Below are 18,607 nucleotides of genomic sequence, written 5' to 3'. Positions count from 1 at the left end.
AAATCATGGTTTGGTTTTTATCCAAATACTTCCTAAACAATGTCTCAAGTTGTACAAAAATAGATCAACACCAACAACAACCATTTAAATGAGCTGATATGATTTCTCCCAAAAATTTTGTCATGCAATGAGATTTGATAACCCAAAGGAGAAGAGGCTATCCATCTCCATGGAAGCAAACGCACTCTGCTAACTTCCTCTCCAAATTAAGGTCCACCCTATAACTGCAAAGCCATTTTCCCTTGAACCCTATATGTACTTATATATCTGAGGGTGGCTGGCCATATTCAAGCCTCAACAATGGCTGTAATTTACAACTCATCAATAATGTTGCTATATCAGAAACCGAGATGACAATGGGACAAGAGGGCCGAAAGAAGCAACAATCGGATGGATCTGACCAAAGAATCGACTCAAGAATAGGTGTGGCTCAAGGTGTGGAGTAATTGGAAAAAATTAGCAACAAATTGTCCAGTGTTTCAGGAGTGAACTTTCTAGCAAATAGGTAACATGGCTTCTGAACCCCATTCCATAAGCAAGGCCAACTTTGTACTTCTTTCTGAAGAAGCAGGTAGAGAAAACATGTTATTAAATGCATTTTGAACGAACAAGATCAGAAGAGTGCTTTAGATAGGTTACCTTGGCATTACTGGTAACATGCACACTAACATCAATGGACTGCAGAAAAACAAATGATTACCAAGAATACGGCAGAAAGATAAATTCAGGGAAATTTTACAGCATAACATACTGAGATTGGATATGAAGAAGCCATATGCAATAGACTAGCAAAATACTACCTCCGGTTCTAAATATAAGGTCTTGTTTTTAGTTCAATTTGAACTACAAACTAGATTTTACATTTAGGATAAGACGCAGTATATCAATAATATATTTTCTGAAAAGGTCAAGGCAAAACTATACCGTAATGTTCTTCATAAGCTCGTATGTGACATCACGAGCCCTATATGATTTTGGATGCCATTTTCTCTCAGACCAGTCTACATGAGTTACCGACCAGTTTGCAATTCCACCAGGGTCAACAATCTAAAATAGACACAAGTTAGGTGAGGCAGAAAACAGTCAAACGCAAAAGAATTGGATCGCAAATAAGGTAATATTCTCACATTGAAGAAGGTTGGCATGTAATGTTCATCAGCAATACAATTCTTCCCTTCCAGACCAGGCTGCCATTATCAAGAACTTTTGCATCATTAGTTAAATAATTAAACCCAACCATAAACATGGACTCAATAGAGATGTAGTTTGCATTTGAGCTAAATATACTTAAATATACTAAGAAAATAAAGACCATTTCAACTCGAGCTAAAAGCTATAAAGATAAGTCCCATGCATAATTTTGTTATTATCTGTAATACAGCTAGTCAATAGCTTCGTGCTTGATCTAAAGCACAGCACATCAGACCTTGCTCATGAAACTAAGTCAATCAAGAGAATAGAAGGCAGCAAAGATCAATTCCTAATTACTTGGTTATAGAGACATTGGTATTGTGTCAAGGACCACTTCAACATAAAAGCTTCAGTTGTAAAGTCCCATGAACAATTTTTATTAAAATATCAAACAAAAACAAACATTTCATGCAATAACATCAAGTTCTCGGGATAAATTAAAGAACTAAAGAATACTTTAAATATTAAAATGAATATGGGAAACTTAAATAGTCACCTTGCAGTAATCACGGAATTTTGAGTAATACAAATTGTCAGCCATAAGTATAATAGCATGCTGTCTCTTCATAGAGAACCACTGCAGAAAATTTTAAATAATGTGAGACAGGCGTATTAGAATGGGTGACTAATATTTCAATGAGCTATATATATAATAAAGTCAATTTATCTTCATCACCGGTAGGATGTCACTTAAGCCATAAAACAGAACATGGTCCAGGCAATACCGATAGAGTTAATTTGGTTATCAAGAATGTATCACCACCCGACCTTACGTGGCCTAATCATGCAACATGTAATGTAATTACAGGATAAAGTTATATGACAAGTGCCTCAAGATTGATGTGTGTTAATTAAGATGGAAAACTCTTACTTTAACAGACAAAACTTGCATTCAAAATTCATATTAGCTGTTCACGAACTAGTGATTTTTGTACCTTTGATCATTCTCCACCTTTCACAAGAGAGAAGGCAAATGAAGAAAGATAGCCTCACATGGCTTTTGGATGTGAATTTTCGTATGTTCTCTATTTGAATGAATGTGTTAAATTTTATTTAAAAAAAAATCACATTAGCTTCTTACTTTTATGAAGCATACACCTTCAGTTCCTTAGTTTCATGGGATACTCAGTTTGGTCTCCCAAATCTTGTCCTCTGGTTTTTTAAATTGTTCTATGCCTATTTTAAAACCGATCTAAACCTTAATACTTAATTTAACCTTACGTTGACTTGAACATCAAATCTAAGAGAGTTGATACTGTCGTCATAAGTTATTATATATTTTGATGTTAACTTTGGCATGGATTGCTAAAGAGGACAAAAAATGGATCATTTAAAAAAAGGGGTGATAACATTGCCTATTTTTAAACTAAGGCCACCAAATTTAAACATTAATGAAACTAGACGGTTCAAGAATAAATTCAAACCAAATTCTATTAAAAGCAGATGAAGTTTCTACTAAGTTAACATATCGTACTCCAAGTATTCAAACAAAAGATATACCTGCGCACCCTTTCTGAAATTCTTCACCTCAACTTCAGGTAACATATGTTCTGAATACCTACCATTGCCATGAGGACCAGGATCCCTAAAACTGAAAAGACAAAGCAAAGAATGGTGAATGAGGATATGAGATCAGATAAGTAACAGAAAGCAGAGACCAGAAAACTACCAACACACACACACACACACACACACAAAAACCCAGAGGAATTCACCAAAAATTAAGCAAGACATACCAGTCGACAAAGCTAATATTTGTATACATCAGATAGTCGTATATATAGTCAAAACTATACAGTGGCACGCAACTGCAAAATAAATGTAGAAGAACAAAAAAAAATTACTCCAGTTAATCAATCAATAATATAAAAAGTTACCAATCTCATAGCAATTCACCTATCAGAAAGTAAAACAAATTGCTGATTGTCAGGATCTTGTAAAGCATTTGCCAACAGCCGTCTCTCTGCGTCAACCATTGAAATCTTACCCCACACCACCTGTAACATTACGAGTGATCACTTTGGCTGCTCATTAGATAACCACATTTCATAAACCAACTGCAAATCATTTGCACTACTATTATCTTGACATCCAAAATGAAAAGAACATAACAGTATAATCAGAAATGGAAAGGAGAGGGAGATCACCTTAAGGCAACATAATAAAACATGGGTCCAGACAAACCAACAAAAGCAAATGTAGGCAAGTTTCAATCCCGGACAAAATTTAGACACCAGAACAGAGATCAAAACAGTAAAATGTTTTCAAAGAAATATAAATGTATCATTTAGAAAAGATATTTCCCCTAAAGTCAGAGAAGCACTAATTACAATCATTTCTGCAACAATATGGCGCACTAATCAGAAATTACATTCCTAGTAAAATTTCAATCAACAATTTCCATCACAAATTTCAATTTCACAGGGACTCGGGTACTCTAAAGTGTAATATTGAGGGTATTTCAATATAGAGAGGAAACGTCCATTTAATGATTAGTCTTTGGTGACTTATCATTAAGAGAATCCACACAGGCAATATTTTATAAACGGTTTATGAAGTTCATTTGCTATCAATAGTGAATCCTATACCTTCAGAGAATCCAAATCAACATCAAAGGCATACACTCCGCTTAAATTTTTTTAGAAAAAAACCCCAAGTGGTCAACAAAATAACCATGAGGTAAGAATTGCATTGATTACATCAGGTAACCCAATTTTTCAGACTAGGATTTGATATTTCTACATCCACAAAGGCAAAGTTGAAAGCATGCCTCTTTAGCAGGCATCATGACAACAGTAGAACAGCTAATATTCCCTCTCCAAAACAGAGATCAATGTAAACGAACCAACAAACAAGAACAAGACAGTTTACGAACCTGTTCACTGCGTATATCCCGATTAACAAAATAACGGCTCACGTGAACTGGTCTAGTTTTAGATGCATGCACGTAAACTGAGAATTTCCCTTCATGCCCTGTCAAGAAGAGAAAAGCATTCTTCACGTAAATACACAACCAAAAAAAAAAAAAAAGATGAACAAACTTTATAGACAACAATGATTAAATGAAAATTATGAAAACAAACTATAGAAAAACAACTAGGACAACATTTCACATCATTATCCCACACTTCCAATTTTTACAGTTTTCCTATTGGTTGAACCATTCATACAATTTTAATCAAAAAGGGAAGTGGCGCAGGTTTGGAAAAGGTTGCAACATGCCAATATCTACCAATGTTGATCACTCAACATGCTGCACAATAATGAATTTCAGTTAAGTTATGCTCCTATTTCCTTTGCCCCATATGCTTATAGCAAAGGAGAAACCCCCAGGAAATTTCATGTTAAATACTTGCTCATTATCAGCTAAGGGTGCAATAAACCATAATGCTCTCCCCTAGTTAATCATTCCTGCCTAATTTTTAAGCTCCATATTGAATGAACGAAATTGCCAGAGTCTCCTACAACTTGACGCTAGTCCACCCAGATATTCTAATAAAAGAATCCTCAAAACACTGAAGTTCCCGTAGCAGTAACTACTCATTCATCATTTCATCATGCAATAATGCTCTCAGAGGTCAGAAGTTGAAACAACCAACTTGAATATGTAGGATGTCATCCACACCTCACCTAAATGGCTATCTTGTCTGGAACTATATGTTTTAGAAGCATCACACATAATCAGAAAAATCCAGGAAAACAAATAAACATAGAATACACCAATTGTTTTAAGAAAGTGAGAAACAAGGACTTGCACAAATTACACTCAATCTAGATTGAGGGCATGTGCTTTGCATGAAGTCTAAAGTTAACCACATAATTCATAGCTGCTTATAGATTTCATAAAATACATAAATATATAGATTAGTTAGTCATTAATCTTCATGATTGAGTAGGTCACCATGTTTAGCGTTAGCTTTCTTCTTATTGACAAACTATTTGTTCTTAAATTTAAAAACTAATAATAATATATTTAGCAGCAAATGTAAATTGATATAAAATATTTAAAAAAATGATAGATAAAAGAGACAAGAAATCATTACTTGGAAAAACTTATCCCACAGTTTCTCAAATGGAAGGGAACCAGGAGTCAGAAACATGAAGGCAACTTTCGGATTTTTAGGAAGAACATATGGCGCACTCAAAATATCCCTAATCACCACTTGTGATGCAATCTCTGCATCTGTGTATTCCCTTGCAGGAACAGGCGGAAGCCACTGAGAAATAACATCGCAACCTCTAGAAGAAAAGACATAACAGGCTGAACTGCTTTTGGGTGGGTAGATGTAAGCAAAGATTAGAAACATGCATACAAATAAAACCAGGACAATAATCCAAACTGGTTTCTTCATGGGAGGGCGGTGGCGCGACATAGGCAGGATCTGCAAATCTCCAATGCCTAGATGCCAAATTTGTGCAGTCTTCATCTAAGTAAATGCATCGCAGCATCACCTCCGAAAGATCTCCTTAATATATGTATTCACCATCCTCAAGCACAAAGAAGCCAATATAAAAAGCCTAAAATGAACCTTTGACAGATTGATGTTGATAAACCTGAAATCAAAACACATCAAGTAAATATATTAGCAATCAACAAACAGCTAACCATCAATCCTATATGCTAGGATCCCTATACAGATGGTATAAATACTATATGTCATAGGGAATAAATTTTATTTTGACAGTAAAAGATCTGGATGTTCACAGAAAACACAATATTCGGGCCCACATAATTTTCAATAAGAATATCCAAAGGAGTTCCTAATTGTGTCTTCCAACTAATAGATAAATATGTAAACACATTTATTGAACAATCCTCCTTGAGCTAGCGCACAAGGGAAACATACAGCTGCATGGACAAATCGATATGCAATACTCCAAATCCAAACTTAAAAGCATGGAAAGCAATGCTATAAGAAAATGAAGACGAAATTTAGTCCCTACACATTAATCTCAAGTCTTAACCCTTAAAATCCTAGTTTATAAATAAGAAGCACCGGTAAAACAAGTATAAAAACCAAAATGAAAAACTGACCCTCAAGTTGCTTATGTCAAGATAGGAGAGGAGATAGGGAGAGAGACAGAAGGAAAGTGAATGTTTGTGTGAGGGAGGGGGGGTTGGGGTCGGATTTCCTGTGCAGCTACAAACAACGTACTAAAACTGGCATTATTTGATGACTTCCAGTGTGTACCAAACCTTTCTAGTTTACCAAACAATAATAACATTCAGGAATCAGGACGGAATGTTCCGGAGAAAATAAGTTAGAATATAATAAAGAAACAACAAAAAAACAATTAAAGATCGAAATTAGACAGTAATAATCATAATATGCCCGATCGATTCAGCGTCTTGAAGTAGCCCAAAAGCGAAAAGAGCACAATACAATTTCTTTCAACGAGACACATTAAAAATCAGAAGCTGGAGCTTAACAAGTCATACCCATCCGAACCCTCATAATTTCAACCAACGCGTACCAAATACCAGCGAAAATTCAAATCCAAAATGCACACTCCAACGCGGCTACCATTAAAACTCCAATTTAGATATCCAACCCGCAACATGCGCTGTTCAGTTACCAAGAATGCTTGCAAAACACTAAACAAAGAATACACATAAATAATGCAAAATTATTCCTTTCCCACTTTTACTTCACTTATCTTTCTTTATACTTCACCACCAACCAAAACTTAAACTTTCAAACAAAGAAAACCCCCTCGCTCGCTGTCTCCGGTTCCCCCTCCCGCAGTAACTCAAACACACTAAAAGCAGTGTGAGTAATACCTGAAAGCTTAGCTGCACCGAAGTATCAAAGAAGATCAAAGATTCACAAGAATCCAGCTTCAATTCAAAGATCTTGTCGAACCCACCAATGTTTCAGGAAGATCTAGGGCAAAGGGGGAAGAAAAGCATGCATACGCAGAGAGAGAAAAGGAGAGAGACAACTATATTATAGGCGTGATGAGATATGAGAGAGGGGGCGTGTTGTTTGATTCAGTGATTCGTTTACTTGGTCTTTCCTTCACTCACTCTCTCTCTCTTCGGTTTCTCTCTCTAAAACGAACCTCGCAGTCACAGACACACCCCGTGCTAGCCAAACTACTATACATCGCAGCCGGCGATTGGTCAAAATTTAATTTTTAATTTCATAAAAGTTTCATAAATGCTTAAGTTAAGTTAAAATATAGTAGCAGTATATATATTTAGCAAGAAAACTACTAAATCATTTATTTATTATCTATTTTAGAAGATTCATAATTGGCACAAGCTCGGTCCCAAGTCTGTCGTGTTCTTGAAATAGAAGTCGTATAAATTTATGAACTCTAGTGAGCTATGACCCCCACTTGGCATTTTTCCTATGGAATTTTTATTTTTTGCGCTAATATTTTAGCCGGGTTGAAGAAGGAATTACAATTTTTTTTTTAAAAATTAACAATTAAAGATATCTATAGAAAAAATTATAGCTCTTTCATTAACACTATTAGATGATAATTTCATGACTAATATCCCTGAATTAAAAGGATCCCAATCCAATTTTTAACCTGCACTCCTTTTTCTTTTTTGCAATAATGTTGTGGATATTAATTTTGAAAAAATAAAATTTAAAAGTAAGAGACAATGACAAAAAAAAAAAAAAGCTGAAATTTTGTAAATGCCAAACAAAGAATACCAACAAAAATTTATTGTTATTTGCAAATTCAGACTTGTCAATACCAAATAAAGTTGTGTTACCAAACTTGATTTAAGATTTGCAATTTCCAACTTTTTTTTTCTTTCATTCTCTCTAAAAATAAACATATTTTATGTCTGAATTTATGTTTTACATGGAAAATAATGGAATAAAAAATATACAAAGGTGTTAAGTTGCAAATACAATAGCGTGGAAGAAAAATCAAAGATGCCATGGATATGGGATATTATGTCAAATAAATTAATTTGATATTTGTATGACTTTTCTTTCCCATTTCACAAAAATAAATATATGAAAGCCATTTAAACGAAGAGATAAAAAAGATATGGGTTTCACATTTTATATTACTTTTTTATGATAAAAATAACTTAAAAATTAAGCACGACTTTTCACCCGTAGTGTTTTAAAATACATTTCATCAGTCTATTAAATTTTGACTGATTTAGTTGGCTATTGATGAATACTACCTCCAATCCTAATTATAAGAGTTAGCTGACTAATTTAAGGAGATTAAGATAAGAAGTTAAGTTAGTTATTTATAATAAATATGTGTTGTTTTTTCTAAAATATTCTTGCTAATCAAATGTATTGGCTAGAATTATCATTGTTAGAAAGGCTACCTTAAGAAAAAATGTATAAATATGAGACACAAAGTGAATTGAGGTCTTATATTTAAAACCAAAATAAAAATCAAACAAAGTCTTATATTAAGAACCGGAGGTAATATTATCTTTTATAGCCAATATTTCATATAACAGTATTTAGTTCCATAAAAACTTAATAAAAAATGCCAAAAAGTACAAATTAAAAATAGAATATATGCATGGGAAAATAGAAAATGAATACGTAAACAAAATTTTCTAACCCAGTCCATAGAGAATCGTCGTTTTCCTTGCTACAACTGATAATGAGTTGTTAATGACAATAAGTTCTCAATTTCTTTTTATTTTTAAATTAAAGAGACAAACACGCATAAGTCCTCAATTTCAATCCACAAAACTAAATTTTTGCAATCATTATCATGGAGTTGGATAACCTATAGTTGTTAAAGAATTGAAGGAGACTAATTAAAAAATTAAAGTGCAAATTTATTCCGAAAATTTTCATTCAAGAATATTGGATATCCGAAAGTTTTTTTGAAGCAAATTTACCTTAAAAGTTTAAATCATAACAATATTGCCTACTGCCCGACTACTAACATTTTTAATGATATAGGACAATATTGCCATAATTTTAAACTTTTGGATATATTTGCTTCCAAAACGACCATTAGATTCTTAGCGCTTCTAAGTGAGAACTTTTTCAATAAATTTGCGTCTTAACTCTTAATTAAGTTATCTTATGCTTGTGAACATCTCATAGATCAATTACATTTTTGCTTTTATATATATATTGATGAATGAGAACTTTTTCCCTTTCACATCTTTTAACTTATTATTATTTCATAAAATTTCTCTTTAAACAAACATATCAACATCATATTCAAATTTAGGATTTCATCCAATCATGATGGGTGGCATTGTCACATGCTTAAAAATACTTTTGCTTAAAATCATACTTTTTGACAAATGTGGATAACTGGATAATGTTACATGTATATATGAGCAAGTTTGGACAACTAGAACTTACCCAAACTTGCCTACACTTGCATGAACTTAAAAGCCCAACTTTTAACAAGCTTGGACTTAAATGAGCCAACCCAATAGGACGGCCTAATTTCTATATAAACTCATATATTATTAATATGATAAAAGACATTTGGCCAAAGAAAATATGATAAAAGACAAAAAAACTATCCTTTTTATTTTGAGAATTGTTTTCTTTTCTATGATTATGAACAAGAAGCAATTGTAAAGTATTTGCTTTTGGGGTTTGAAAAGACTAAATATGCGACAGTGTCTTTTTTTTTAAATAGCCCTTCAGGGTTCCTTACACAAAGGCCTAGAAAGATCTTGTCAACAAGTAAAATCCAATTTTAATTAAAGAAGAAAAACTCATACATGCAATAGGATGACACATGTTCTTTTGCATATGTGCTAGTATTTTTTTCCCCGCTAAACTTGACTATCTTTAGAAGACCAAACTTGATGCAGAATGCCGAAGAAGAATTTATAGTAGAAATTCAAAAGACAACTGGAACCTATTTTTGTGCTAGTACCCACATGAAACTCAGTTTCTCCTTTGTTTCCTCAAAACAGAAATTTTGTACGCATGTTAGAGCCAAGAGGATCAACTTTATCTTCACAGCCAATACAAAAGGGGCTATAGCTTCTTTTCAAGGCCAAAAAATTTGATCACAGCTTTGAAATGAGCTCACAGTTTCCAGAAGCATAACTAGGAACGTTTGGACTGATTAACCAGAAGGACTTCAGCTATCTCGTGGCCTTCCTCTAATCAATACTAAGAGTTCTTTTTAATTTGCGGCGAATGTTATTCGGATGAGAAGTGCGGCCAAGCTTCCTTCCTCTTTTCCTACAGGCACAAAAGGTTAAAGTTGGCATGACTAAAATAAAATAAAATGTCAAAGTTGGATTCCAAGAATGAGACAACTGATAACATTAACACAAGTTTGCGTGGGTGTTCTGATTAAAAAAACTGTGTCTTTACAATACTCGAACAAGGGTAATTAATAGAAAAACACAGCTCATCCAGTGACAGTTACCTGAAAATAGCTGAATAAAATCTACACAGGCACACAACAGGCAAGCACAGTAAAGCAGTGGCCTGAAAAAAAAAAAAAACAACAAAATATGACACAGGCCTATAAATGGTACATCAAATTACATGAAATGAATCAAGTTATGGTAAAGCTCTTATAACTAGATGGTGCCGCTCATGTATTGTATGGATTCACATATATCAAATTGCACTGGTCCTTGGACTTCCTATAGATTTGTTAGATATATAGATATTACTTACAGCAAGCCAAGCAAGCTCTATAGAAGCAAGTGATCTTGTTAATTTGTTAGTTTTCAGCCATTGTTGGACCTAATCAAGATACAAAGAAGTAGTTAAAAAATAAATGCACATCAACTTTCAAAAAAGAACAAGCGAGCATTAAGTACTCTGCCGCATGTCAAAGCCAAAAAACAATTAAATCTAAGGGGCAAGCTGAACGGTAACTATTACAGGACATGTTGTCAAATGGATGAAGACATTGAATTTTAATTCACTGGATCAACTATGCTGCTTGATCATATTTTTTAGCACCCACATAAACGATCCAGAGAATGCCAATAGGTGGCTTTGAAAAAGTGTCAAAGCGAGGAACATTGACCGACAATCTTTAAGAAAATATTGACCTCCAATCAAAGTGATGGATCATATTCAATGGTTCAGCATTTTAACGCAGATTCTTCTAACTTTACAATACTTTAGTCCAATATAATCATGCTTTGTTCAAATCCCAATGAAAGGAAGCCTTCCAATCAATCCATAAGTCACATTCATTTTATGGGTTTATAAAAAGAAGATAACAGAAGAGAGCACCTGGTTATGGTATGAAATTATAGATGTGACCAACATCCTGCAAGCCCATACTGATTTTCCTGAATTGGGCTGCAAGGTAAACTCGTCCTCATCAGCGTATGGCTTAGCCACTGTTTCAAACTGATTGATGTAGGACTTAACAACATTGTGTTCTTCTTTGACATGTGAACTGATAATACTGGTAAAATTGTCACTAGATAATTATAAACAAAAAGGTTCAACGTGAGCTTGCCAGTACCCGTATGAAGGGAGCAGTTGATGTTTGTATCTTGACTGTATGTGATAGTAAAGAGTTCTTGGTCACACGATAGACCTCAGTGATTTTAGCAGTTAAAGATACAAAACATGAACAGAGAGAATATATGAAAGTCAGCCATTGATCCTTCATAATTGGTAACTCCTTCAAATAAAACAAAGCAATTGAGGCAGCACTGTAAGTTTCGAACAGCAACCGATATCCACTTCTTCAGATAATTATAAACAAAAAGGTTAAACGTAATTTTATAAGTACCTGTATGAAAGGAGAAAATGTTGTTTGAATCTTGGCCGTACTTGATAGCAACAGGTTCTCGCTCACATGATATGCCTCAATAATTTTCGCAGTTAAAGGTTCAAAATGAGAACCGAGAGAAGATATTAAAGGAAACCATTGGTCCTTTATAACTGGTATCCACTCCTTCAAATAAACACAGCAATTGGAAGTAAACCATGACTAAAGTTGGATTATATAGCAATCAAGAAAATTATTGCTGGTATATGTTGATTGGCTGGAGTATTTGGGAAAGGAGGAGGACCCTAGTGGAAAGGAACACTGGCTAATGAAATATCATTTTGATCCTTCTCTTATAGTCAAATAGAAAATATTATATTCAATTTGTTATGCTTTCCAATAGAGAACAGGACGGAGCTTCCAAATTAGATGGTATTCACACCATTTTAACCAAACTAGTAGAATGAGAGTAGGGTCATCGTATATCATTTCCAGAAAAACTGTCAATGATACTATGAGTGACTTACTGTCTTCAACATTTTGATACACATCCCCCCATTTCTTCGAACTTGTGAAAGTTTCAGAAACATCTGGGGATAAAAGAAGTGAAAAAAAAAAAATATATTCTTAGATGGTGACATACTTCAGTATCCCTTGACCATGTTTATGACATCACATCATTGAAATTGTTAATAAAAAAGAAACCTTTGGAGACAATGCGTCCAAGGCTGGCCTCCAAGAATAATTCCAGCGAGCCGCTACTAAGGACTGCAAGACACAATCAATTGTGGAAAGAACATAAAACTCTACATGGCTATGCAACAAAGCCGCAAAACTGCCTGAAAATGATTTAAGTTAACTAGCAGCCAATGAGAGAGCTACATTTGATAATCCAGATTCCAGTATAAAAACCTATATAATAATAGATACAATATAAGTCCAAACCAAAAACTCTTGATGAAGGTCCATGTTATTAGTTGGATAATGGTGGAGAGTACTCAATCGAACTTCAGAGTAATGATACAATGAAACGTTCTGACACGCATGTCATCTCTGTCTCCTCTATGAAAGATAACGTAGACAAGTTATCTCCCCTTAGGCACAAGCGGACCATTTGTTAATGCTCCTATGAGCTTGATAAACGTTGCTGTTTCTTATAGTTAGCTATTTAGGATTTTTGGCTAGTCTATGATTTTAGCTTGTAACAAGGGAAATTTGACTAACTCATGAGCTTGGTAGACATGTCTTGCCTGAATCTCAACGGCTCGATCCTTTCCTAGAAATTGAGTGGTAATAAAATTTAGCATTCTGCTGCGAGAAGAATACAAAGTTTACCTGGAGAGCTTCAATCTTTTTCTGGAGGGTTGCAATACTTTGTGATTTCTCCACAATGATATTCTCCATCTGTTTAATGCCATCATCTTTACTTTTCAAATTATTATCGTTCTTCTCAATTGTGGACTCTTACATGATACGAAACGACCAATCAAAATCGATAAAGATGAACCAGAAACAAGGAATTATACAAACAAATAATGAAATGATGAAACAGCTCATAATGAAGGTGATTTGACAAGCCCAAGCAAAATGCACAAAACATTTTCTTGGATAAACATGGCGAAATATAAGATTTCTCAAAAGCAGCAATTTAAAGTTCTCATTTCTGTTAGAGGAAGATTGAGAAATCTCAAAAATCTACTCTGCTTTTGCAACGAATTCAAAACAAAAATACTAGGAAATTTAATGGCATAATTCATATCACATTCGTCTTAATGATATTCAGGTTTCAGTTTCGTGCGGTACTACAATCTCAGTTTAAATAAAAACAGAGACTATTGTTGCTAGCAAAGAAAACACCTAAAATGGTGTATCAAAAAAAGGAAACCACCTAAAATTGAAACCTTCTCCTTGAGGTGCTCTAATTCAATCCTCAGAGATGAAATCGCATCCTCTGGTTCGGGGGGTGATTTCTGTGATGCAATTAAAACGAACAGTAAGGCAAGGAATATGGAGAAGACGAAGAGCTTCGGAGTCGTCATTGGAGTGTGGGGAGTCTACTGTCCTTCCCTCTACATTCAAATTAAGCGAGGGGGACGCAAGGCGCTCTCCGGTCGTACACACACACACACACACACGTGTGTGTGTGTGTCTGGACTTTGGATTATATTTTAAAAATATTTTCAATAAAAATTTTCTTTTTTTCTTGTAACGTCGATACAAAAACTGTTTGGGCTTTCGAAAAGCGAAGTAATAAAATTTTTTATATATTTATTATTTTAAACTAATTTTAATTTTTTTTTAACTGCGTAATTTAGTTAATAAAATTTTATATAAAGGACAAAGGTGTTGATGTTTGGCTGGAAAAAATTAAATTTAAGGTCGGACAATAAAATTATACTAATTATGACTAAATTTTATCATTTTATTGTAAAGAGTTAATACAAATTTTGATCCTTTAAGTTTTAGTTCTTCAAGTTTTTTTTATTTAAATATTAGTCCATATAATCTAGGGTAATTAATATGTAAGTCCTTATAGTTTCAACTAATTTTTAATCAGGTCCCCTAATTCTTTTTCTTTTATCAGGTACTTATACTTTTATATATTTTAATCAGGTCCTTATAATTTTTTTCTTTTATCAGGTCTTATTGTTTTACTTTGTTTTTAATTAGGTCCTTGTAGTTTTTATTCTTTATTTTACAAATAATAACTTAAAATAATAAATCATTGTAACAATCTTATCTTAATATTCTTTTAAATTTTTAGTTAAACAAAATATTATTTATTTCAATTCGAATTTTATAATTATAAAATTCAATTATAATAATAAATTTTTCTAAATTAAAGTATGATTATAAATATTTTATATTTAAGTATATATTATTCTGATTATTTATTAATTACTAAATGATTATATTAATTATTTTGTCCATATTATAATTATTAATTTAAAAATAAAATTAATTTTAAAGAATAAAGTTAATAATAATTTTTTAAAAACTAAAAGCCCTAATTAAAAATAAGTGAAACTATAAGGACTTGATAAAAATAAAAAAAATAGAAGGACCTCATTAAAATACACGAAAGTAAAAGGATCTATAAAAGAAAAAAATTTATAAGGACCTCATTAAAATCAGATGAAACTATAAGGAGTTGGAGATTAATTATCCCTATAATCTAATAAAAACTTAGATTATTTACTTTTTGAGAGACCAAAAGCTATTATTTGAAGATTGAGGGATTAAAACTAAAATAAGGGCAAATTTGAAGGACAAAAGATTATATTAATCCTATTGTAAATTTAAAAAGAGTCATTAATGTCATTATATTGTGTGATTTTTTTGCCTGTTCTTTCCCTTTTTTATTTTGTATTTTAAAAAAAATGATAAAACTTAGATTGAGGGGGTGTTTGGATAGAAACCAAACCATGTTTCAGAAGTGCTTTTACGATTTACAAAGTAAATATGTAGAGGAATTTGCCTCATTTTACGGAAAAATGCTTCTAAAACCATGGTTTGGAGGTTGCCAAACACCCTGAAAAAGAAATATCTGGCCAAAAAGAAGAAAAAGAAATCGCGATGGAACTTAGTCAAATTATAAAAGAATCTAATCAATTAAAATTTTCCATCAGCTTTTTCAAATTTAAACAGGCCAATCAAATGAAATTGATTTACATAGTCATGTCCAAAAGATTAATAATTCAAATATCATAATGTTTTTTTGGCCAAAAACAATTATCGAAATGTTGCTTCTGGATTCTTTTAATAATGGTCTCTGGTTATAAGGAAATTAACATTATAGGAATAATCATCACATACTCCTCTGATCTTTAATATAAGACTTATTTAACTAATTTGATTAGATTAAGAAAGTTAAATAAGTCAGTTAATTATAAGAGATATGATATATTTTTCCTAAAACACAATAATCATCTTTCTTAGTATTCTCCCTCCCCCACTTACTTGATTATGGTTTAGGAAGTATCCATAAATATAATTTAAGAAAAATTAATAAATATGAGAAATAGATTTTATATTTAGGACTAAAATTAACTTAACAATTAGGTTCTAAATTAAGGACTGGAAGAGTACTTAAATACATAAATCAATTTTAGAAATGGTGTTATTGTCAATAAATCAACAATATTGAATGACGTATAATTCCTATTTTTCATATTATGGAAGCATATATTTAAATACAAACCAATAAAAGAAATTTGATAATCTACAAATATAGGGAAAAAAATTATAGAATATACTACTTTCAATCATAATTAGAAGATTTTATTTATAGATTACAAATGAGGTCTTCTAATTAGGACTGAAAATAGTATTAACAGAACTTTATGTAGAAGTTACACGTCCTTTAAAAAATCTGTAGTGACATGAGGAGAACTATTCACCATGCACATATTATATTCATGTATATAACACTCCTAGTTAAAAGCTTATAACTAAAAATCCTTACTAGGGTCTGGGAATTAGGAAATTAAAACGTTTATTCTTTTGGGTCAATAACTTCACACACACACACACACACTAGTCTCCATTACAAATCAAGCATTTAAATCCTATATGAGTCACTTGAAATTGCATGATCAACACCAGAAGGTTTGGAAAAAGCATCTTTAATTTCAATCATATATGGCCAGTTGACTCTTAATTACCTTTTGCATCTTGTAGAACCATCCTTGTTTGGAATAGATTTCCACGCTGGTATATGGGTAATTTTAGGCATTGTGTATAGGAGCTAATATATACAAGTTGACTTTATCTATTTCCCTTGTAACAGTTATTAGCTGATTCTTTCTTTTTTTTTAAATTCTATTAGCTGATTCACTAACATAATACTACATCGAATCCTTAATAAAAGAACTAATTGACTAATTTGAATAATTAAAAAATTAGTTAAGTTAGTTATTTGTAATAAATTGGTATTGTTTTTGCTAAAATGTCTTTACTAATCAAACGGATTGGTTAGCACTAATATTATTACAACGACTATCTTAAAAAAAAAGATAAATATGAGGAACAAAATAGATTAGGGTCTTATATTTAGGACCACAATAAATTTAAACAAGCTATTATATTAAGAACCGAATGTAGTATATGATATCTCTCTTTCAGCCATTTGAACATGCAGCACAGTTCAATCTAGATTTTATTACTCGTATATGAGAATTTGTAAACATTGCTACAAAATATGTTATCTATGTATGTTTTGAAAGCCATTTTTTGTCTCTTTAGAGGGGACGAGTATATACACAGTATACTCATCCGTCCTATGTTTTTGTCTGTGTAATGTAAACAGATGAGAACATAAGCTTTTTTTTTTTTTCATGAACAAACGAAAACGAAAGTAAGAACCTAAATAATGCGTTTTGTAGTAGTAAAAAGAATAATTAATTAACTGCAGCATGCATGACCATAAAGAAATAGCAAGACAATGCATGCCTTAGAGAAATCATTGATCTCGGTGAATTTGTGAATTTAAGGTGTATATAATTGTCCCATTGCTTGCATATTATTATTTCTCATTTGACAGATCATTGTTGATAAGCCTTTCATGCAAAACAACAATGGATTGCTCACGTATTGTTGTGGATCTTTTGTCATATGTCTCAAAACAATAATATACCGAAATGCCACGTTCCAAACCCGGGTATGTCACAAGACAATATTATATCTGATATATAAAAATTAGTCTAACATTTAATTTGGTTTTAAATATAAGACTCTAATTCATTTTGTCTTTCAAGATGGTTCTTATAATAGTTGTATATATTAAATGTTTCATCAAATGGTAGTTCCAGCTAATGTATATGATTAGTAAGGATATTTTAGAAAAAACAACACCTATTTATTATAAATAACTAACTCAATTAATTTTATTGATTTATTCAAATTAGTCAACTAGCTCTTATATTAAGAATGGACGGTAGTACAATAATTTGAGGAATAAAACAAATCAATTGAACAAGCAATTCTTGCCCAATTCAATACCTTGGTTCTCTTCGTAATTAAAGGCATTAATTAATGTGATGAAATTCAAACAGAGAAAAGAAGAAAGTGACACAAAGTGATAACAAAGTAAGTCATTGATGAGATAAATAATGAAAACCTTTAAACTAGGAATGAAAAAATGATTTCAGAACAAGGTCATCAACCCATCATGAGCCCTACCTAATGAAAATGGTTTGGGATAAAAATAACAGACACATTATTTGTAGTAGCAGTAATAGAGAAGCTCTTAAAAAGGATCATATGAGAGATGAAGAGAGCAAACTTGGCTCAAGGATGACTTGCCGGCAAGATCCTCAAGTATTCAGAATCATATATCTATACATAGACGCACACCGGCAAGTCATCCTTGGCTCAAATATACTCTCTACCTCTTCATGCAATCCATTCTGAGCAAATTAACACATGGACTTTCAATGCTCTTAAAACCCTAACTATTAAACCCTATTTATAAGCCCATAAGAGAAGCTTCCGGAATGTGAATAATTCTTAATTATCTGAAACCCCTTTTTATGTTTGGGACCCATTAATGTTCAATCATGTAGGTATACGTGTCGCTTGAAGAATAATTGAGAACAAAGCATATTATTATAGAGCTGACTGTATGTGAACTTCTTCTTCTGATAAAACTGTGTTGTGGGGAATAGAATATTTGTATGATTGTTAAATTGGTTTCATCACCATGCTTCTGATATATATGTGACTTTCAATAATGAGAATTTGTTCTATC

The 18,607-nt window shown here is 32.4% G+C and overlaps 2 protein-coding genes across 4 annotated transcripts; both read right to left on the bottom strand.

Moving 5' to 3' along the window:
• LOC114730795 (glycosyltransferase BC10) lies at positions 1-7,244 on the bottom strand. Of its 3 annotated transcripts, none has more exons than XM_028917910.1 (11): positions 6,974-7,244; positions 5,235-5,745; positions 4,067-4,186; positions 3,088-3,188; positions 2,928-2,999; positions 2,692-2,782; positions 1,688-1,768; positions 1,128-1,187; positions 925-1,047; positions 640-678; positions 1-559 (listed from the first exon to the last, which is right to left on the bottom strand). In XM_028917910.1, exons 2-11 carry the CDS (start codon positions 5,616-5,618, stop codon positions 431-433), a joined length of 1,200 nt encoding a protein of 399 aa, XP_028773743.1. In that variant the 5' UTR covers positions 5,619-5,745; positions 6,974-7,244; the 3' UTR covers positions 1-430. The 3 variants fall into 3 exon arrangements, with proteins under 3 accessions (XP_028773743.1, XP_028773740.1, XP_028773742.1); XM_028917907.1 differs by having other exon boundaries at positions 4,067-4,164; positions 5,505-5,745; positions 6,974-7,243; XM_028917909.1 differs by lacking the exon at positions 6,974-7,244 and adding an exon at positions 6,632-6,723 and having other exon boundaries at positions 4,067-4,164; positions 5,505-5,745.
• Positions 7,245-9,949: 2,705 nt separating this feature from the next.
• On the bottom strand, positions 9,950-13,820 carry LOC114730796 (uncharacterized). Its single transcript, XM_028917911.1, has 10 exons — positions 13,748-13,820; positions 13,195-13,322; positions 12,565-12,627; positions 12,387-12,449; positions 11,881-12,045; positions 11,608-11,769; positions 11,370-11,438; positions 10,800-10,868; positions 10,543-10,604; positions 9,950-10,352 (listed from the first exon to the last, which is right to left on the bottom strand). The coding sequence occupies exons 2-10, from the start codon at positions 13,261-13,263 to the stop codon at positions 10,271-10,273; spliced, it is 804 nt and encodes a 267-aa protein (XP_028773744.1). The 5' UTR covers positions 13,264-13,322; positions 13,748-13,820; the 3' UTR covers positions 9,950-10,270.
• Positions 13,821-18,607: the final 4,787 nt, after the last annotated feature.

This window comes from Neltuma alba, unplaced genomic scaffold (assembly GCF_004799145.2).
Source record: "Neltuma alba isolate B1F8T4 unplaced genomic scaffold, ASM479914v2 tig00012763_pilon, whole genome shotgun sequence".
NCBI classification, from domain to species: Eukaryota; Viridiplantae; Streptophyta; class Magnoliopsida; order Fabales; family Fabaceae; genus Neltuma; species Neltuma alba.
This window is presented reverse-complemented; position numbering and strand designations above follow the sequence as displayed.